This window comes from Saccostrea cucullata, unplaced genomic scaffold (genome assembly GCF_032062105.1).
Source record: "Saccostrea cucullata isolate Sc308-1 unplaced genomic scaffold, CSIRO_AGI_Scuc_v1 ctg127, whole genome shotgun sequence".
In the NCBI taxonomy this organism is placed as follows: Eukaryota; Metazoa; Mollusca; class Bivalvia; order Ostreida; family Ostreidae; genus Saccostrea; species Saccostrea cuccullata.
Window position 1 is genome coordinate 1,120,780 of NW_026940370.1, and position 23,331 is coordinate 1,144,110.

The 23,331-nt window shown below is 32.6% G+C and overlaps 2 protein-coding genes across 2 annotated transcripts; one reads left to right on the plus strand and one right to left on the minus strand.

Moving 5' to 3' along the window:
• Positions 1-3,074: 3,074 nt before the first annotated feature.
• On the minus strand, positions 3,075-6,651 carry LOC134255190 (E3 ubiquitin-protein ligase RNF146-like). Its single transcript, XM_062737693.1, has 2 exons — positions 6,495-6,651; positions 3,075-4,773 (listed from the first exon to the last, which is right to left on the minus strand). Exons 1-2 carry the CDS (start codon positions 6,550-6,552, stop codon positions 3,845-3,847), a joined length of 987 nt encoding a protein of 328 aa, XP_062593677.1. The 5' UTR covers positions 6,553-6,651; the 3' UTR covers positions 3,075-3,844.
• Positions 6,652-6,890: 239 nt separating this feature from the next.
• On the plus strand, positions 6,891-20,720 carry LOC134255188 (eukaryotic translation initiation factor 3 subunit E-like). The gene is made up of 13 exons (XM_062737692.1): positions 6,891-6,989; positions 8,486-8,603; positions 8,762-8,879; positions 8,981-9,023; positions 9,145-9,249; positions 9,621-9,746; positions 9,966-10,090; positions 18,212-18,332; positions 18,495-18,596; positions 19,177-19,286; positions 19,858-19,960; positions 20,152-20,283; positions 20,506-20,720. The coding sequence occupies exons 1-13, from the start codon at positions 6,900-6,902 to the stop codon at positions 20,527-20,529; spliced, it is 1,317 nt and encodes a 438-aa protein (XP_062593676.1). The 5' UTR covers positions 6,891-6,899; the 3' UTR covers positions 20,530-20,720.
• The last annotated feature ends 2,611 nt before the right edge of the window (positions 20,721-23,331 follow it).

The following is a 23,331-nucleotide window of genomic DNA, read 5'->3' on the forward strand; positions in this document are numbered from 1 at the left end:
TACATGTATTGCATTATACTTTTTTAACATTGTGTGATGTGTTTTTAGGCATTGCATACATTAAACCCAAGTGCTTTCTTGCATTTTTTTGGTCTACACAGTTTTACTTTTTTTGTTGTTTTTTGAACTCTTGAAGAGTAAATTTTTTTCTGGTGATGTACCGGTACATGTTCATCATATTAACTGATGGTATCAATTGGTTAATAAATGAAGGTGAATAAATTGTATGGTATTTTGACGTTTGATCACACTAGTACAGGTAGGGAATGATATTAATGTGCTTCCACTGCTGGTTCATATCATTAACCTTTACAATTTTACCATAATTGTTATCACTATTCATTTTGAGGTCAAAATTTCAAAAGTCAGAACTTCATACATTGCAAAAACGTTTTTCAGATGATAAATTTAATTTCCTTTGACCCTTTCTGAATGAAAATTATCAACTCTAGAACCCCTATTGATTTTAAAAAAAATCAATTACAGAAATTGAAACATTCTGAGTGTACACTTTCAAAATCAGAAATCACACTAAAGTCTTTTACAATTAAATTTTATATCAGCTCCTTACTTTTTGACTCTAGAGCAGACGCTTTAACCACTTTGTAATGCGGGCAACCATTAATTTGAGGTCAAAGGTCAGAGATCAAAGTCAAATATTTATGCATGGCAAAAAATGGTTTCCAGATACAGTAAAACTCGTTTAGTACGAACACGGATATTGCGAATTCACGGATAGAGTGAAGTTATCTTTGATCCACAGCTATATAAAATTAATGCATTTCTTGTACGGATATAACGGATATAGCGAAGTAATTTCATAGGTCCCAGCAACTTCGTTATAACCGAGTTTTACTGTACCGGTAAATAGTTTTGAGCTTGAATTTGCATTGAAATTTTATATCATAACTCCCAGTGATACTTCACAAATGATACATTTGCTTTGAAATAAAATTAAACTTTTAATTCTTATTAAATAAACTATTTTCCCAATAAATATGAATTGAAATGTAATTAATATAAGCCCATTTTGTTTTGTTATTGAATCAACATTTTATATTTCACTTGAAAAAAATGCTTCAAGACATGAAGGTCTTCTTTTGTAACACATATGGAAAGTTGTTATTTTCAAAATTGTGTGTGTGTTTGAATGTTGTTTTGTACATGAATACTTCAAATAATATAAGATTATAGCATATTGTAGATTATACATGTACTGCAAATATTTATACTATTGAATAAATGTATTATGTTTGAATCTTATTAATGTTTTATTTTCCTTAGGCATTTTTTGAGGGTGGGTCCACAAAAGAGGATCAAAACTTTACAATGGCAAAGGCAATAAAAAATTAATATTGCAGAACAGAAGGTCAAAGTAGTCATACTGCTCATCCAGATGTATGTCCTTGTTGAGTGGATTTATATTTAATATTACTTCTCTTTGGGGCTGGAGCGATGCCACAGTATGGGTTAAAAGTTTTTCATATGAGTGACAAAAAACTTGGAAATCCTTTTCTGACAAACAGTGGGGTCAGTGTGACTCTTGTGAGCCAACAGGCCTTATAATCACTTCAATCCAACTTGCTAATTTTTTTAGTAAGATATAAGCAATCTAAAGGGCTGCATGTGTTTCGCTCTAGAGCCTATGGTAATTTTTATAATGATTTTTTTAAATTACTTCTAATGCATGTAGAAGTAAGCTGCTCATAAAGTATGGACATCTTTTAAAAACTTTTAGGTCACCTAAATTTACTCGGTTTAAAACATGAACCCAACTTACATTATGGGAAAGTTGTTACATGATACTCAGGAGATGTGCAAGTCCCATGGGCCTCTTGTTTTAAATGTGAAACTGCATGGTTATCACAAAACCTTTCACCAATTTTATAGTGAAAACTAAGTAAATGGGACAATAAGAAGTGTCCTTTGTATCATTTGTCTAAATTTTAAACAGGACTAAATTTTACATAACTAAGTACAGTTTAACTTCGGTATCTCAAACACCAATATGTCTAATACAGTGGATATGTTGAACAGGTCGAGATCACTACCTTATATGGAAGGCAATTTTCAACATGTGATGATGTCTTCGTCACATCCATTCTCCAATCAAGTGAATGAGTCCCAAAGAATGACACTCTACTACGTGTTTACGATTCAATGGCGACACATGGTTTTCGTCGGTTTACTGCACCTGCATATTATTTAACTCGTCACTGGAAAAACTGTAAAGCTTCTTTATCACTTTATAAGACTGAAATTGAAGATTATATTCCAGAGACATTGCTCCATGCTCACATTTAATATTGGAGTTGTTTTAGATGATTAATAGTTGCTTCGAATACCGTACAAACGCTTTGACGTTTGCTGTACATAAAACATTTCCTGATAATATTGAGGGGTTAAATAATAATTGCACACCTTCTCCTGCTGTCTAAAACCAGGGACCTATATACTACCTGCTAAAACTATGTACACGTATATCACATGAAAAAAACTCAATGTTTTATCGACACGACAGCACAGGTCTAAGTCTCTTTGAACAATGGTTTAGGCCGATGTGTTATAAGTTGATATAAGGCTTCATAAAGCAAATTTTGTAAATGTGAGCACAGAGATGAAAGATTATACATTGTTTTAAATATTTATTTCACAAATCTCAAAAAAAAATTGAAAATAAGTTCCAAGAGATAATTCAAGTTGCCCTTTATACACAGCTGGGTATTTGTAGAAGCTCACAATGCATTGCGGCTCATTCAGCAGTAGATAAAGTAAACAGATAGCTAATTTACATGCAAATTAATGCTGACGTCAGAAAATCTAGTGGTCTCGACCTCTTGAAGTGATTTTGAAGTCCCAAACACTTAATTATTCTTAAAGTATTTTACACTTAATATCTTGAATCCTCTGATATCTCGAAGTTTTTTCTCGGTCCCATCGAGTTCAAGATAACAAAGTTTGACTGTATATGAATATGATAATTATTTAGTGGTCTGTATTACCAAAACAGAATCTGATTAAGTTTGGGACACTGAAACAGAACATGATCGGAAAGACAAGAGGAAACAACCTGGAGTCAAAACAGCACTTTTTTTAATCACATAAACTTGTATCACACACAGTGAATAAGTACTTGTAAACATATCCTCTACATAAATAATGCATTAAATGCAATTATCCCCATCTACATAGTTCTCTTATAAATAAAATATTCTACAGGAAAATAAACTTTTAAATATATAAACACAAATAATAAAATGTGTACTACATAAACATAAGACAACAATCTACATGCATTTCTAACAGCAGTATAATTCAAGCTTTTAAAGAAGAGTTAATTTTATATACAAAGTACATGGTCAGTACATTAAGAGGGTGTATACATGTATATGTGTTGTTGAAATTTTTTTTTACTCTAGCACTTGAATTTCTATATTCAAATGAGGAGGATATAATTTTGATATCATGGAATCGATAATGTACCAATTAGATAAGACAGTAAAAACTTTAATTGCAGTAACTGGCTTAATCAACTGAAATATTTGTCATACAGAAGGTAAAATAATACAAAATTGGGAATAGGTTAGTAAAAATTACCTAACTATAATGTTTCAACATATACCGTCAGTTTTAAAATCTACACTCAACAGACACAATAAACATACAAAGATATAGGCAAGACCAATAAGGCATGCCCTGCCCATGTATTTGTCACAACATATGAAATGGAACAAGATTTTATAATGAAAATCAATACTGCTTTATGCCCAAAGCTCCAAATTTTAATTTTTATTTACCTGGTAGAAAATCAAACTATTTTCCCAATAAAGTTGAATTGAAATGTTTACACAACATCATTATCACTGGAATCAGAATCCACATACTGTATGGTTTGTCTTGTCCTATTATGACTACTACTAGCTGGGTTTGCTGGACGGACTATTTCGTTAACAGAACTACGAGTCCGGGAAGACACCGGACTGTTGTCGTTACTTCCACTAGGGACTTGTCTTGTTATCGGGGCTTCGTTTGTATCCGAGTCATCACTGGGTAGGTCGAGACTTTGTAGCTGGTTGATGAGATCTTGTTGGGAGGACTGAACACTACTGGGTGGACTGTCTACAGGAGTATTGGGATTCTGGGGGGTGTTACTGGGGGTGTGGGGCACTGAAGGCTGGCCATGGGAGGCTACCGGTTGGCGAACTTGTCTGTTTGTGTTAGCAGTTCTTGATGCTGGATTACTGGTTTGACTAGACTGTTCGTTCCCATCTCCCACTGGCCTTCCGTTTGACGGTGAGGCAGACTTTGGATACTTTAATCCTGCAACTCCCTTAACACCTGGGATGGAAACAAGATCCCGGCGAATCTTCCTCTTCCTTGATCTATCATTGCGTCTCACCTGCACCATGCTGTCAAAATCAATTATGTACAGAAATCCCGCAATCAGAATTTCAAAAACTTTTTCTCCATTTTTATGTTTAGACTCCAACTCCTGACTGGTTCTGTCGTCATACTGCCACCATCCATTCCCACCCTGATAAAACCACTGGTACTGGTTATCAAACTTAGTTGTCTTTTCTAGATCTTCATACCGTAACAGTTTAGGGTTATTAAAGAATTCTGCTTCAATTTCCTGGCGACAGAGGGCACATTTCTTGCTCCGATGAGCAGCACCCTTGACACACAGAAAGCAGAATATATGTCTACAGGGTAGCTGGACAGGATGAATACATGGTTGAAGACAGACAGCACACTCTACTGGACACACTGGTTCTACAATATCAAAAAAAAAAAAAAAAATAAAAAAAAGAAAGCTTGAAATTAAACAGATACACACATAATCATAAAGTGAATTTCTCCTATGCTATACATGCCAGGTATGATATGCTAAAAATAGTGTCTAAAATGAAGATGACATTAGATTAAGTTAAAATTGAACTTTTATAAAAATATTGAAATAAAAATCTACTCATGACTGGATGCATACTGTGGTCCAACAAAGGCTCTCGATACAAACCTGAGTCTACATTATGTCCCAAGTTTTGATTCTAACAATGTCCAGTGAAGTCATTGTATACCAACTTTTTGACAAGAAGTCACAAACCCCAAAAGTCAACTTGCATTAAATTACTAAATAAGGATGTCCCTCCTGTTTTTTTTTGAGAAAAAGACTGGCTTTTGCCACCTTGTCAATAATTATTTGTAAATCTTATCGAAGAGGGTGTTCAACAGTCAGTTCAGAATTTTTTTTCTGTTTGAGTTTTCTTTCCTTTTATGTCTGGGTGAATTTTATAAAATTTTTATGTGCAAAGAGAGAGATTGTGTACAAGATTGCTTTACTTTTGTATTTGATTTTATGCTCCCATAAATGAAGTTTTGGGGGTAATCGTATATAGTTTTTGCCTTGTCTGTCTAGCTGTCTGTTTGTCTGCAAAAACTTTAACCTCGCCCATAACTTTAGAATGGGCAGGGCTATGGCTTTCATATTTCACAGGTGTATTCCTTGTAACAAGACCTTTCTTTAAGTACCACCAAATTTGACCTCTTGACATTGGAGTTTGCCAAACTTTTACAAAAAAAAAACACACTTTTACTTTGGCCTTAACTTTTAAACAGTTGGTGCTAGGACTTTCATACTTGTCATATATATTCTGTGTGACAAGACCTTTCATTGGACTTCAACAACTTTGACCTTGTGACCTTGACCTTGGTTGACTGAAATTTAAAAAAACCCTTAATCTTGGCCATAACTTTGTATCGGTAAGGGTTAGGGTTTTCACACATTACATACATAATCCTTGTAACATGACCTTTCCTAGGATACCAACAACTTTGACCCTTTGACCTTGACCTTCTTTTTAAAAAACTTTAACTTTGGTCATAACTTTTGAACAGTTGTTGCTAAGGCTTTCACGTTTCACAATTGTATTTCTTGTTAGAAGGCCTTACTTTGGGTATGAACACATTTGATTTGCATTTGAAAAAGTTTAACCTTTGTTATGTTGCCATATGGTGGCATCAGTATTTCACAAACACATCTTGTATGTACAGAAATGGGGGGAAAAACACAAAACTTGTGTACCTTAGTATTGACTTTTGAGTTTTTGTATTCAACTTGACTTCTTGTGCATGAGTTGGTCTGTCTGTTTGTGTAAACTAAGTGACTGTAAATAGGATCAAATAGATGAATATCTGTCATCCATAATGATACCCAGTTGTATTAATCCTATTTTCTTTACAGAAGTTTGCATATATAACAACTTATGAAGGAGAACAGTGCAACTTGTCAAATGGATTTCATCTGAAGAAGATATTCTTTTAAATAAACATCCAAGATAATTCTGACATTTAAAAAATGTTTATAATTAAATATACAAGTTTACAAATGAATTATGCCTAACCTTATTTAATGGTTTGGGGCCTAATCGTCAAATATGATGTTTCTGCAACAAATGTATCGAACATAGAATCTTCATTCTTGCTGTATAATTTACCTTCTTTTGGAACGTATGACTTTGTGTTATCTTCGACTTCAAACTTTGAATCATCCATTGTCCCCAAAACTGTATAAAGGTGTCAAATACCCGCCATTCTTTTGATTAACTTCTCATATCCCAAGAAGAAAAAGGAATACAGGTATGTTGTGACCATGACCTTGTGAGAATGCAGTGAAAATTTTAGATAGATCGTGCATAAAAGAGTTTAATTTTTTTTCTTATTTAATTTTTTATAAAGTTAATTTGAAAAGCAAAGCCCATAAAATTAATTGCCTTATTTAAGGTAACAGATGCAAAGAAATTGCAATTACATATAGTTTATTTAATGAAACGAGATAAAAGTTTTTTCCGGAAATATTCCATCTAAATTTGGTTTCACATTTTATAGTTCTTTCAGGCAAGATGGCGGAGTTCGACTTGACCACGCGTATGGGCCAATACTTGGACCGGCATTTAGTGTTTCCTTTATTAGAATTTTTATCTGTGAAAGAGGCAAGTGAACTTATATCTGACCATTCCAACAATTTTTTTATGAACAAGTCAAGTAATATACCTTTGAAAGTGCGTATGGGCCACCATAAGGCATGGGCACTGGAAGTTAGTGTAAATATTGAGCATGTTGTGCTCGTATAGAAGAGGGAGTGTAGTGCACTAACTTCAAGTGCATATTTCAAAAAAAGTTTTGATAAAATGTATTAAGTGTGTGCCATAAGGCACACTTCTGCTTCAAATGTAAACAACAGGAACTATATTCATACTGAGAACATGAATTTGATTGTTTGCTAAAAATAGATCCCTTTATCACAGGATTTTATATTATAACTTTGTTTTTTTACATTTAACTACAATAGTTTTTACTGTGGTTTTATGTAATTTAACAACAACTTGGTAAGTTTTCCTGACACCCATGTTTATTGTTTATATACACCCCCCCCTGTACACAACGATGATATTTAACCCTGTTGTTGGCTTATTGAGCATTTTTTTCACAAATTATATGTATTACACTTATTCATCATGTGTACAATATGAAAAAAATCGTCAAAATCCCAAGATAATTGCTCCACAAAAAAAAATACCCCACCATACATTATAAGAGAGAAAGGTATGCCTCTCCAGTTTGTTTATGTTGTACCCCCACTGGTCTTTCTGGATTTAAAAACACATTTTATTTCAACCTAATTGAATTTCCCAAGTTTTGATGTTGTAAAATTGTTAAATTTATATAAAAATTGATTGAAAATGTCTGTTTTTGGTAGTAGTTTTTTTTTAGTCGTTAGAACTGCTACACAAGGCGTTTATTGTGAAAAACACAGATGTAAGAGTTACTGCTCTTTGTTTATACATGATCTTTAGAAAACATCTTAAAACTTCTTGCATTTTTATAATATAATTAATTTAATAACAAAATTATAATATCTTTTAATATTTGTTTTCAAAACTACGTAAATGTTATAATTATTGTTGGGATTAGGAAACACTATAATAGAGTTATATGAGGATATAGGAGTTATCGTTCTTTGTTTTTTTAACTAATTATTGTAACCGGCTTCTAAAACATTTCTATAAAGATATGTTGTTAAATGTTAATAAAATATCATATATACTGGTGGGACTCATTATTTTTCTGTGGGACCTAATGTCCCTGTTGTGCTCGTATAGAATGTCGATTCACACTGTCTCTACATATATTTCTGTCGTAGTCTATGCTATTTGATTGACTTTGCATCTCATAAGAATCCCACAATATCTCCTTAAAGAGCATTCCTGTCAGAAGGTTGAAATTTCCCTAAGTAAAAGCAACGGAAGTGCATAGAGAATGTATGATAACACCCGAGGTAGATTATTACGTCAGGCCAAAACTCTCTCAGACATTATCCTAATAAGTGAAACATTCCCTATGCACTACCATTGCGATTACCTAGGGAAATTTCAACGATCTGACGGGAATACTGTTAAATAAATTTGTATTCTTTATTGTTTTCTAGCTTTATGATGAAAAAGAAATGCTGAAAGGCAAGCTTGATTTGTTGAGCAATACCAACATGGTTGACTTTGCAATGGATGTTCACAAAAACCTTTATCCAGACCAGGATGTTCCTAACAGTAAGTGTCATTTCACAGTTTTCTATATTGCATCAGAACTAGACTTACTGGAAAATATCACAAGTTGTAAAATATCCATTGAATCTCTTTAATAATAAGTCGAATGTGCACAGCTTGCACTCTGAATAATTTCTTTTTACTGTATTATCAAACCTTAGGTCTAAAGGGCAAAAGACAGGATGTTGTTGCCCAATTGAAAAGTTTACAGGCAGAAACTGAACTGATTACGAAGATATTTGAAGACCCAGAAGTTGTGAGACAGATGCAAAGTTCAAGGTAGATATGGAGCCATTACGTAATAACATGGATTAGTTGCTTGATACCTTTTACTGCAAAATTAAAATGATGGTAACAATGTTTTGTTTATTTATTTATAGAGACGGTCGACAGCTGTTTGAATTCCTAAACAAAGAACATGGGGTAAATAATATATTCTTTAAAACAAAAAATCTTTTAATTTTAATCTGTGAATTACTAGTACAAGTCAAATTATGGCATTTTCAGATATTAAAATAATTCACAATTCTTTTGCTTTTTTCAGTTTGAAGCCAGTATGGTGGACACATTGTACACTTATGCTAAGTTTCAGTACGAATGTGGAAACTACTCAGGAGCAGCTGAATACCTCTATTTTGTCAGAGTTTTGGTAAATAAATTATACAAGTTGATTATTAATTAAAATTAAATAGAATTGTTTTAAAAAAGAAAGAATGTTCATTTATAAATTCTCCATATTAGTTCAATAAAACATCTTAGTATGGAAACCCCTGGTTCCATGGAAATATGCCTGGATAAGAAAATTTTCAATGCTAGACAACACTTTAAACAATTAGATTTTCTTATAAGTTTTCTTTGCAATAGACACGTTTTTAGAAAACCTAACTTTCAGAATAGATAAAGTACATGCAGCTGCGTTGCATTTTGGGCAGGCTGTATTTGAATATTAAGTAAGGAGTTTTCAGTGCAAATTTAAAATGTTATAGTATTGTTTTCCTGAAATGTTCTGTTTTTGTTCAGCTTCCATCAACAGACAGTCATTTCTTAGATGCCATGTGGGGTAAACTTGCTTCAGAAATCCTAATGCAGAATTGGGAGACAGCACTAGATGATCTACAGAAGCTGAAAGACATCATTGATAGCAATGTATGTACACTGATCCTCACTGTTCAAGTAATAAACAAGTTTTACAGTCATACTTACTCTGCTACCTTCCATTTGCTCTCTTTTTAGTAAATTTGCCTATTCCATTAAAGGCAGTACATAGAAAATATTTAATTTTTTAAATGTATTTAAGAACTGTTCAGTGATCCTGATAATTATGTGTATTGACATGTATCAGTGACTATTTCTTCCATATTGTAGCCATTTGGTTCAGCTCTTCAGAACCTTCAGCAGAGAACCTGGCTGATTCACTGGAGTTTGTTTGTCTTCTTCAATCATCCTAAAGGCAGAGATCTGATTATAGACATGTTTATATACCAGCCTCTGTAAGTAAAGACTGAGAGTAAACTTACTGTTAAGGTCAAGATCTAGTAAATGAAAGGTGCCTACAGATTTATCAAACATGAAAAATAAATTCCTTTATTGATGCTTTACAACTTTAGCTTGGTCAAATGAGGTGTTTCGGTGCATAATTTGTAGGTAAACAAGATGCAAAACTGTATTTTAAACTGTCATTATCAATAAAAAATTAAGAAAAACCAGTTATGAATATGGGAGTATTCTTAGGTCACCTGAGTAAACTCAGATGACCTATTGCTATCCGTTTTTGTCCGTCGTCGTTCGTCGTGCGACATGCGTCGTGCATCATTCGTCGTGCGTTAACATTTAAACATTTTCAGCTTCTTCTCTGAAACCACTGAACCAATTTCAACCAATTTTGGCATATAGCATCTGTGGGTGAAGGGGAACAAAAATTTTGAATTTCATTATCCCTGCCCCCCCAGGGGCCTAGGGGTGGGGCCAAAACCACTAAAATTAGTGCAATCTTTAAAAATCTTCTTCTTTACTCCTAGACATCAAGCAGTCAAACTGTTGGTATGATTGAAATCAGCATTGAGTCCTCTACCAAAATTGTGAAATTCATGGCCTCAGGGTTAGGGGTTCTGGTGTTAGGGCAGGGCTCTATTGATTATATAGTGAAAATGCATTACTTCTTTGAAAATCTTCTTCTCTGTTCCTGAGTATTGAATAAACTAATTAAGTACATAGTTATGATGAGCAAGAGTGCCTCTACCAAAATTGTGAAATTTATGGCCCCAGGGTCAGGGGTTCTGGTGTTAGGGCGGGGCTCCGTTGATTATATAGTGAAAAGTCATTATTTCTTTGAAAATCTTCTTCTCTGTTCCTGAGTATTAAATAAACTAATTAAGTACATAGTTATGATGAGCAAGAGTGCCTCTACCAAAATTGTGAAATTCATGGCCCCAGGGTCAGGGGTTCTGGTGTTAGGGCGGGGCTCCGTTGATTATATAGTGAAAAGTCATTATTTCTTTGAAAATCTTCTTCTCTGTTCCTGAGTATTAAATAAACTAATTAAGTACATAGTTATGATGAGCAAGAGTGCCTCTACCAAAATTTTGAAATTCATAGCCCCAGGATCAGAGGTTCTGGTGTTAGGGCGGGGCTCTATTGATTATATAGTGAAAATGCATTATTTCTTTGAAAATCTTCTTCTCTGTTCCTGAGTATTAAATAAACTAACTAAGTACAGAGTTATGATGAGCGAGAGTGCCTCTACCAAAATTGTGAAATTCATGGCCCCAGGGTCAGAGGTTCTGGTGTTAGGGCGGGGCTTTATTGATTATATTGTGAAAATGCATATATTCTTCGAAAATCTTCTTCTCTACTTCTTCTGTATTAAATAAACCAACTAAGTAAAAAGTTATCATGAGCAAGAGTGCCTCTTCCAAAATTTTGAATTTTATGGCCCCAGGGTCAGGGGTTAGGGTGGGGCTCTATTGATTATATAGTGAAAATACATTATTTCTTTGAAAATCTTCTTATCTTCTCCTAGGTATTAAATAAACTAACTAAGTAACATTACATAGTTATGATGAGCAAGAATGCTTCTACCAAAATTGTGAATTTTATGGCCCAGTGGTCAGGGGTTATGGTGTTACGGAGTGGCTCTATAATGATTATATAGTGAAAATACATTTCATCTATGAAAATCTTTTTCTCTACTCCTGGGTAATAAACAGATGTACTATGTATATAGTTATGATGTGCAAGGGCTCCTCTTCCAGAATTGTAAATTTCAAGGCCCCTGGGTGAGGGATACCGAAAGGGGGTGGGGGGGCTCTACTTATATACTGAAAATGAATTGTTTGAAATCTGCTCCTTATTATTAATCAAACATTATTGATAAGCAAGTGTGCCTTTTCAAAAAATTTGCGAAGTGTATACCTAGGGCCAGGAGTTCATGTGTGGTAGGGGCACTTATGATTATTGCTGAATATTACTGATTAGTTGAAATGCATATTTGTTCCCCTGCCCTGCTTATGGGTATTACCGGTAAGTAAACAAACTAAACAATTGCTAAGTGTATAGTTATGATAAGCAATGGTGCCTCTTTTAGAATTGTGAATGCCATAGCATCTAGCTTGAAACATGAACCAAATTCAATTATTTGAAAGTTTTGCATGATGCTCAGGTGACCTATAAGGCCCGTGGGCCTCTTGTTCGTATTCGGCAAAGGAAATGTATCCAGATTGCCTTCAGTCTCTCAGAAAAAGGGTAATTAGTATGTTCATTGCCTCTTCTTTAAATCAATATCAAATTTAATATAGGTATCAGGTTTACTTTTCATATGATTTCAAATTGAATGACATGAAAATACCCTATTTTCTACATAATTCTGCTAAAGCCGTAAAGTATGGGAAAAAGAAAGTTGAAATTGATTATGACGTCATAATGGATCTACATGTAGCACAAAAAATTAGTCTCAAGTTATTTACTAGATCTTGACCTTAATGTACATGAATTAGTGCACTGAAAATGAGCACAATCCCTGTCAACTGATTGGCATGTGTCATGAAAGTGAACTTACACCCCCATCTATTTAAATTTGTGTTCATTATATATTAGTATGTACATTAATTAGGGGACAGAAAGTCACACAAAAGGTGCTAATTTTTATTATACCCACGCAAACGAAGTTTAGGGGGGTATATTGGAATCACCATGTCCGTCTGTCCGTCTGTCTGTAGACAAGATTTTGTCCGGACCGTTTCTCAGAAACTATTGGATGGATTTGTCTGAAAATTTGTACACTTATTATTCACCATATGAAGTTGTGCACCTGGTATTTTCATCATGATTGGTTGATTTTTCTGCATTTTACAGGCATTTTTTCTTTTTTATTTTGTTGTTTTGTTTGGCTCTGACATAACTAGAAAACTATTAGACTTACAATCATCAAACTTGGTCAATTTATGCATCTTGGGTAGAAGGTGTGTCATGACCTATTTCAAGGTCACTGTGACCTTTAATTAAAGTAAAATTTAAAAAAAATAACTGTCTTTTACTATTGAAATAATCAATCCCAAAAAATGTAAGAATGTTGCAGTATCCCTATTTAAAACATGTTAAATTAAGAAATTTTTTTTTTCATTATATACTTTACAGCAATCCATAATAAATGTTATTTTATAAGAGAAAATCTACCTCTCCCAAGGGTATAATTATGAAGCACTGGTCAAGGAGAATTTTGATAACAGAAAATTGAATGTCAAATTAGAGAGAAATTAATTAGTTTAGTGTAAGGAGCTAACTTGTAGAACATTTCTTATCAAGAACTTGTTATCTGTCTTTTGGGAACTGGGCTAAGGAATCAGCCTTAAATAGTTTTAGTGACTAGCCTAACTTATTTAAGGATGTACAACACACCTACCCCAAAAAATTCCTGTCGTTTAATTTCCGTTATTTTTGTATAGTACATGACTATATCTACTGCATGTATGCATATTTTGGACAAAATCGTTCGAGTGGTTTTTGGACAGGAACTTCCGAAAGTTACCACCCTTTAGTTGCTTACAAGGAGAGAAAATTTTTAATCAATGAACTACTTAAACCTTGATTTTCAATAAAACCAAGTTAGATATAAATGTCAAATTTCATTGGCTTATTCTTTTAACCATTTAACACAAAAACATAATCATCTTTTTGATATACATATCATCAAAACAATTTTTAAAGACCTTAAACTGAAAAACTATGAATTTTCTAAGCCTTGAAAATTGCGTATTTTTCAAATTCAAAATTTTTTGTGAAAAAACCTGTCGTTTAATTTTGATAAAAAACTTTCTTTAGGTAGCTGGTAGTAAAAATAATCTTCATAATTTTTTGTATAATTTTTGTACGACCAGTTTTGATTTAATAGCGGAAAATTACCCCCTCCCCCTTTCTCAATAAATCACGTTCCCGCGCGTCTTTCAGACGGGGGTCGATCACTTTGTTATATGAATCTACAAATACACATTAAAAAATTAAATTGGAATATTGATTTTGCTTCAAAAATATATTAACTTACAAATTTAAAAGTTCTCATATGTAAAGCGTATTTAAATGTAGATTTTTAGGCAATTTTTGAATACCCCTATTACCCCCACCCCTTCCTTTTTTGCGTCGCAGACCATTAGCGTTTGACGAAACGTCGTTTACAGTGCAAATATACTGGTATTTCATCAAGAATCCTGGAGGTATGCATTAGTTTTTAAATTCATGAATGCAGAATAAATATTGACTACTCTTTTTATATGTATCAGGAAAAAATTACTGAAAGATTTTAGTGTTTAGTCCATATACTGTACGTATGCGTTATGCATTCCATATCACATGAAACCTGGATACGAATTCAAGTTTTGTTGAACTTGAATATGTTGATTTTTAATTTTATTTCTTTAATTTTATTCATTAAAAAATGGTGTATGTTCAACTCTCCTGTGATATAAATGGAATAATTGTACTTTCTTTCATGTCATTATTTCAAACGAGACAGTATGTGGCTGTGGGGATACATCGACATTTGCATTAGATGTAGCCTACATACACCCCTCTGACATGATAATATTGTACGCATTTCTTTCAATGTCGTCGCTTCTGAAGTTAAAATGAAAATTCCGTATTCGTCCACATTAACTTCAAAATATCAAACATTAAACTCTTCATCTATTTCAATTTATATCAAATCCCACATTGATATTTTTTTAAAATCTTACAGGCTACGTTTTGTTTTGATTCGAGGAAATGCGAACCGACATTGTTGACAGAAAGTCAAAGTTACGATTTGCTGCAATAGGATATTCATAAATGCAGATAATTTCAGTACAAGTGAACAATTCTTTTCAATTTTATACTTACATTATGTATATGAGGTCTATAGTATTCAATTCTCGGATTTATCAAGTCTTGCTGTAAATGTATCTGATTCTGTGAAAACCGTGAATAAAGGGAGGAAAATAAACATCTCCTACATTTTCAGAGTTGTTCCTCTTTGATCAGTAAGGGTCTGAGAACAACATCGATTTTACATTGTAAAAAGTTTTTTGTTTATAATATTTATTGTTGTTTTATTTAATCAAAGAAGAAAAACAATATTTATATCGTGTATGCACAAATTGTAATGAAGACCATTAATCGGAATGTTATATAGCCAGTTGTACATAATGAGAATTTCGGCAATGTAAAATAAAATTTTCAGAATAAAAAAAAATGCTGCGCTTTGATCAAAAATACAATTTATTGTATATGAAATGAAATGAAATAAACATTAAGGGGTGGTATTTTATGTCTTCATTTTTACGGAGTTTAATCAGGTTAATTAAAAAAATACTTATTGATTGAGTATGGTACGCACAATCACAGCCAAGCCCCATATCTCAATTTTCTTTCATGATTGATATACATCGGGATCGTTTTACTCGTCGTTTTGACGCTTTATTTTTGACGTTAAATTTGACGTCACGTCAAACGTTTAAGGTAGGACACAATAGATAGGCCAAATTTTTCCTCAAATTCAATTTTCCTGAAACTTTGATATTTTGTTCTAGGATACAAAAGCTCTCTTTATATATGATATGAAAGAAATTCAACCGCACATTTTTTGCCCACTTAGTCTGAAATATGGCCTATCAGACCCCTGCGAGAAGATTGTGAAATCAGACATTAGACTTGAGAATGAGCCTTATTTTAGAATTATCAATTGATCTATTGCAAATTTGTGTAAGACTTTTAATAAAGATATCCTTTTTGTTGCTTTAAGTTAGTAAGTCAACTTGATACTAGGAAATTTGAGTAAAATATTAAGGAAAAATAGAACATACGTAGCGTCGGAATTGAAAATTCACATGTAAATATCCGACAGTTTAAGTTTTCTAAAGAGAAAATGTATAATTCAATTTCTACAAAAAATCAACAGAATGATTCAAATGGGTCCTAGAATAAAATGTGTAAAAATAAAGAAAATTGAACCCGGTGGTTTCAGATATTTTGGCGATCAAAAAAATTTCAATGGCAAAAAAACTCAAAGATTCATTAGATGACGTCACAATATTTGACCTTTGACCTCTTGATATGACCTTGACCTTAGTAGTACATAAAGTACGGAGACTCCTTATATATGTATCCAAATATCATTCCTTTACTATGTATGGAACAAAAGTTACACTGCATTTTATAACAGACAGTCACATGCTTGTTTATTACACTTATTTAGCATAAAAACAATCCAAAAATGTGAGCCCCCAAGTGACCATTATTTAGGATTCTCTGATTTTTTCACAAAATATAACGCAAACATTCCAAAACTTATTATATTTCTTACAGGGTTCATTTATTGTTGTCAATATAGCAATATTCTTCTTTTCTCAGGGACTTCATCAGAAATGGGTTAACGAGGCTGGGGTGTGGCAGCCATTTTCAGACTATTTTTATCTCCTTTAAAAGAAGAGCTCCATATACAGATATAAAAAATGATCAAATTTTAAAAATAAAATATCTGAATTTTTTCCTTGCCAAATGATAGTTGACAGCTTAAGATACCGTATGTAAAAAAATAAGTTAAATCTGGTGGTTAATTTATGATTAATTTGTTGACCCCCCAGCCTCCTTAAAATAGAATCCACGGGTGTTTTGTCCTACCTTAATTGAAATCGCAAGAGTTATCTCCCCCAGTGTGTCGTACGTCTTTAATGAATTTGAGAAAAAGCAACTTCAATCTAATTTGATATTGTATAATAAACTAATTTGAAATTGTATGAAAAAAATTAATTTATATTGTTTAATATGATTAAAACTAATTATATTGTGTGTGTATGTGGGGGTGGGGTGGGGGGGATTGGAATCAGCATGCTCATTATCCACATTAATTTCAGATTGAAACTTTTAGTATGATATAAAATCCAAATAAATCAAGTATTTAAAAAAAAAAATTTTGGTAGACAGTCCCTACAAATCTTAAGAATCATGCAGGAACCTTATTCAAAATGATGCATCAAGATTACACAATTTTTTTCAGTATAAATCTTTGTAACAAATTTATACAAAATCTTTGTTTTCAGATTTAATTTCAGAATGACACATGCAATAATGCATTTTGCAATAATGCATTTTGTTTGCACTACAAAGGAGAAGGTTAAGATCCATTCATCCCTTGATAGCAATTAGTGGGCATGCATCCAGTCAAAGATTAATTAATGAGTTCTATGTAGGGAAGCTTAAGCTGTCCCAATCATTTCTGTTAGAGCATATCTCTGTTAAAGGAGCTCTTATCTGTGTCCTTTGGGAATTAGACAGAAGAATTGCTGGTCAGTTTAAATAGCATTTGTCATTTGATGGCCAGTCTCCTATTTCTAAAATCAATTTGGTATAGATCAAGTTTTTAAGACATATTAGTTAAATTGATTTTTTTTTTTTTTTTGAAAATATCAAGTGACCAATTTCATATCATTATGTCCCACATGAAAGGCATGCGTATATGTGTATGTTTGTGGAGGAGGGGCATTTGTCAAGCTTTAATGTAACCAGTTGATGATTATTTGTTAGAATTGAAGCTTGCACCACAGGAGATGTTTAAACAATTATTAAAAGGAATGGAAAAATTATGCAAATCCCTTTAAAGGTTGACATGATTTTCTTGCACTTTAAACTGTTTATAATAATTGAATTAACAATATTTGATGGGAGTATCATGCTGAGGCTGACTGCACTTTATTATTTTTAAAATGAATATGATATAAATTTATATAGATTAATTTGATTCTGTATAATGTTTTTTCAACAATCAATTTGCAAATAGTTGCATTTTATTTTTTCAATGAAATAAAAAAAAAAACTGTTAAAATGTATTAGACTAAGTATTGATGTTTTATTTGGTTGCACCTCAGTTTCATTAATTAAAAAAAATATATAATGAGCACTCAAATTGTTTCTAAGAAAATAGTGAGCACCTCTTTTTAGATCTATTGGACAGTTCTAGTTTCCACTAAATTTAATGCAATTACAGTATTTACAATCTACCTTCCAAAGATGAAAAAAAAAAGTTTGACATGCATTATCTCTAGCTCACATTTCTTTTGCAATGACATAACATTGATTTATTCTTACAGATACCTGAATGCTATCCAAACAACATGTCCACACATCCTTAGATATTTAACCACAGCAGTCATTACAAACAAAAGTAGACGAAGGACTGTCATGAAAGATTTAGTCAAGGTCATTCAACAGGTAATGATTTACATGTTTAAAATCAAACTTCTATCAAGAACTATCTAGATAAGATTGCAGAAACAAGGGAGGGAAAAAAACATTTTAAATGATTAACTTTGTAAAATAAGAGGAAGAGTTACTTATCTTACTTTTTAAACCAAATTCTTTTTATTGATGCAGGAAAGCTACAAATACAAGGACCCCATCACAGAGTTTGTGGAATGTCTCTATGTCAACTTTGACTTTGATGGAGCTCAACAGAAACTTAGAGAATGTGAAGAGGTGAGATATATGTAGACATGTATCTCTTAGAACCTGAAAAGACAATCAACTGGAATTTTCTTGTTATTCGATGTCCTTTTCCCTGTGAACAGACATTTCTTTATGTACCTATAATTTTTGAATTCTTGACCTTGACACCCTGGAGTTTGATGTACATTTGGTATAAAAACTTTAACCTTGCCTATAACATTGGAATGGTTGGTGCACAGCTAGGGCTTTTACATATAAATATCAACCCTGTGACAAATTTTTCATTGCTACCAATATGTACTAGTAATTCTGACCTTATGACCTTGGAAGTTTGAACTGGCAATATTTTCTGAATGGTTAGTGCTAGGGCTTTCTTATTTCACACTTTTAATACCTTGATACAAAATTTTTTGTTAATAGTAACCAACTTTTAACTTTGACATTGAGTTGGACCTTCATTTGTAAAAATAATAACCTTAGCCTTAAGCTGCCATAGCGGGGCTTAAGAGTTTCACAAACACCTCTAGTTAAATAAGAAGTAGTCTCCAATAAGATTATTCATTAAACTTTTACTTTGTCCATTATTAAAATAGAATTATTTGATTTACAGGTGCTGGTGAATGATTTCTTTTTGGTGGCATGTTTGGATGACTTCATTGAGAATGCTCGCCTGCTGATCTTCGAAACTTTCTGTAGAATACATGAATGTATTAGCATAAAGTAAGTTTGTTTACATAACAGTTACAGCTTAAAAAGCAGTGTGTTGATCTGACTGCTTCTTAGGAGGGGAATAGGGCTTAAATAAATGTTCATGTACTCTGTTTGCCCCTTCCAATTAGTGTACTATATCCCTCTACAGTAAAACTCAGTTATAACGAAGTCACTGAGACCTATGAAATTACTTCGCTATATCCGTAATTCGTTATATCCGTATAAGGATTCATTAAATTTATATAGTTGGGGATCCAAGATAACTTAGCTATATCCATAAATTTGCAATATCCATGTTTTTACTAAACAAGTTTTAATGTACAAAAAATATTTTTACAAATTATGGTCTGAAAGAAAATGTTAAATAATGCTATATCTCTGAAGCATTTATTTTAATCATTAAAAGTAAATTAACTTTAAGAATTATTAACTACTGTAATATGCCCTTTGTGCCTTCCAAATCTGAACTCGGTGCCTTTCAAGTTTATTGAGTTGCACAAGCTATAGTAAAAATTGGAAGCACCATTTAGAGACAACTGATTTGTAAATAGTTCTAATTTTTTGACCTTTTGTAATACAGCATGCTGGCAGAGAAGTTGAATATGACAGAGGAAGATGCTGAAAGATGGATTGTAAACCTCATAAGGAATGCTCGACTGGATGCTAAAATTGACTCAAAACTGGTTAGTTAAAAAGTTAATTTTAAGGTATAAAAAGACAATAGCTAATAGTTTAAAATGGTTTTGATCCTTAAACTTTATTAACTGAAAATTTCCAATAAAAAAATATATTGTCCTTTATAAAAAAACAAATTTTTAGGATCAGCTCTTTTATAATATTTTACAATTAGAGAATGATTATTTGTCATCAACAGGGCCATGTTGTGATGGGAGCACAAGCTGTGTCCCCGTATCAACAAGTCATCGAGAAAACCAAAGGCTTGGCATTCAGATCACAGATGCTTGCCATGAATATTGAAAAGAAACTGGGAATCAAAACTGGAGATGTAAGTAGACAGTTCAAGGGAAATAACTCTAAATATTAGTTGAAATAAATCTTTTCAATGGCAAGATGTGATAGACTTTCTACTGACAAGAAAAGCACGCAGTTGTAAGTAATTTAATAGGAACTGGAAATTGCAACTAAATTAGAGGAAGCAAATTTACAAGTATTGCTTGGTCTTTATTTCAATATTCCTTTTATATTCAATGAGTTTCTCTTTTTTTAGCTACCACAGTGGGGACAGGAGTAATCACATAGAAATTTCCATTTTTCCGCCATCGAGTCATGAAATACAACAAAAGTGCTGATTATCTGTGTGCTACCATGGATGCAACAGTGATATATTGGATTGAGTTCAATAGACTATGGATTAATTTATTACAAAATATGACCTGGAAAATTAAACGGAAAATGAAGTAATAAATTATTAATATTTTTTTCTTTGTTGTGTTGTTATAATTTCTTGAAAATCAGAGTTGAATATTCATTTTATTCTTCTAAGAAATTTGATGTATCAGACAGATATGGGGTTACTCTAAAATGACCAGTTAAGGTCTATTGCAATGGGACATAAAAATTTGTTTAACCTTTTTATGTTCATGAATTTTAAAAACAAACTATTTTTAATAGTAGGTTTTTTTTTTCAAGATAAATATCTAGTGTAGAAGTTAACATTTTAATAATTCTGCTTTAAAGTTTTTTTTCTTCATATTTTTAGCTCTACTGGTCAGAGACCAGAAGAGCTTATGCGATAGTAATGCGTCCGTCGTCCGTCCGTCTGTCTGTCTGTCTGTCTGTCCGTCTGTAAACAATTTTTCAAAATGCTACTCCTCGTACAGTTTTGGTCTGATTTCAATATAACTTGGCACACAAGTAGACTACACTAAGATACATAATTCTGTGTATCGGTTTTTGATTTCGATGAACGGTGTTGCCATGGTTACTAAAAATAGAATTTTCTGTGAAATTCTTTCAAAATGCTACTCCTCCTACAGTTTTGGTCTGATTTCAATATAACTTGGCACACAAGTAGACTACACTAAGATACATAATTCTGTGTATCGGTTTTTGATTTCGATGAACAGTGTTGCTGTGGTTATTAAAAATAGAAATTTCTGTGAAATTCTTTCAAAATGCTACTCCTCCTACAGTTTTGGTCTGATTTCAATATAACATGGCACACAAGTAGACTACACTAAGATACATAATTCTGTATATTGGTTTTTTATTTCGATGAATGGTGTTGATGTGGTTACTAAAAATAGAAATTTCTGTGAAATTCTTTCAAAATGCTACTCCTCCTACAGTTTTGGTCTGATTTCAATATAACATGGCACACAAGTAGACTACACTAAGATACATAATTCTATGTATCAGTTTTTCACTTCAATGAACGGTGTTGCCGTGGTTACTAAAAATAGAAATTTCTGTTAAATACTCTCAAAATGCTACTCCAAATACAGTTTTAGTGTGATTATAATATAATGTGGCATGCAAGTAGACTACACTAAGAACATAAAGAGACTTAATCAAGGATCATTATTCTATTTATTGCTGTAGAAAAGTTTCAATTCCCAACTGCTTAAGTACTTTTCTCTTCCTTTGCTATAAGTACAAACCAGTTGAGCTTCCGTCTCGACAGAGACTTCTGGTTTAGATTTTTATACAATGGGATATATAGCATTTTATAAGAAATCCATCTTAATACATGTTGACAATATTATGGTATATTTTTGGCAATATACAAGATTAGTAATACTCAAAACTGACAAAGGTACTCCATAGTTGAAAGTATGACAGTGAGTAAGAGAGAGATTGGGAATATTTTAGATTTATTGATTGGGTTTGAGGGAACAGTCAATGAATAGTTTGTTATACCTTTTATTTATGTTTTTACCTGCAAATATGTTTTGCTGGCTTCTGTTATGTAAATTTCATTTACCAGCACTGAGGTTAAACTCGAACAATTCCGTCATTGCCAAACACCAACGAATGCTTAAGAGATTTGGCTGATCCCGCCCAAGGTGTGACGTAAGCTGTCCAATATCGCATCTTTTTTAAGGACCGTTCAATAAAACATGCAATCTAATTAAAATCAGACTTCTTAGATCCGCGCCGTATACACTCTGCGTTTTCTTACACATATTGTATATGGCGTGGATTTAAGAAATCTGATTTTAATTAGATTGATAAAACATGGGAATTGCAGGGGTTATTTTTCAAGAAAAGATTTATATAGGAACTAGTTTTTAAAGGTATAACAATATATCGTATTGTAATTATCAATAAAAATGTATTAAAAATTACATGTACTCAATATTAATGCGAAATTGGATAGTGAAACTATGACGCGAAAGTAATTTTACAATGATTTCCCTGAAATACACTGAGCGCACATCCAATGCCTTCTCCAAACTGAAATTAATGTTTGATGCCTTAACCACATTATGACATAGTTCTGATGCTTACACAAACTCCAATTATTGTAGGTTCATTTCTTGGTTAATTGTAATCTGACACCACGTATGCCGTTCCCGATTCTTTGAAACCAAAATACAGTCAAGTTAACGCTAATTAAAATTTTTAATTATAGTTAAAAGACATCTGCTTATAACGATACTGATCTTTTACTTCCACTACAATATCAGAGTTTGATATCTAAATTTCATATTTCTTTCTTTAGAAAGTGCTACTCGTCCTTAAATATTGTGATAAATTCGGCTGTACACTGTCTCTTATTGTTACCACTCGTTATATGTCAATACTCGACGAATAATGCGAAGACCCGTTTTGTCATTTGAAAAATGGTAACAAAATTAGCAATCGGACGTTTTCTTGCGGTAAACAGGGCCCCGTTATGTCAATTTCAGCGTAATTGTCAAAAATGGGACAACTGTGTAAAATGTATTTTGTACTAAAACCATTGAAAGTGTCCTAACTTTAAAATCTTCTGCCAGTAATTACTTGATTGAATTTAGGGAGATATGTTTTTAAATCTTTGTTGGGGACGTTTAAAAGCACCAGACTTGTAAAAATAGCTGAATAAACGCTC

What these genes read in the sequence shown, in the direction of transcription:
- LOC134255190 (XM_062737693.1), bottom strand. Translation starts at nt 6,552, where the DNA reads ATGGATGATTCAAAGTTTGAAGTCGAAGATAACACAAAGTCATACGTT. An exon ending in GTCATACGTTCCAAAAGAAG is followed by an intron (nt 4,774 to 6,494) that starts GTAAATTATACA and finishes TTGATATTGTAG; the next exon opens with AACCAGTGTGTCCAGTAGAG.
- LOC134255188 (XM_062737692.1), top strand. Translation starts at nt 6,900, where the DNA reads ATGGCGGAGTTCGACTTGACCACGCGTATGGGCCAATACTTGGACCGG. An exon ending in AGACCAGGATGTTCCTAACA is followed by an intron (nt 8,604 to 8,761) that starts GTAAGTGTCATT and finishes ATCAAACCTTAG; the next exon opens with GTCTAAAGGGCAAAAGACAG. An exon ending in AGACAGATGCAAAGTTCAAG is followed by an intron (nt 8,880 to 8,980) that starts GTAGATATGGAG and finishes ATTTATTTATAG; the next exon opens with AGACGGTCGACAGCTGTTTG.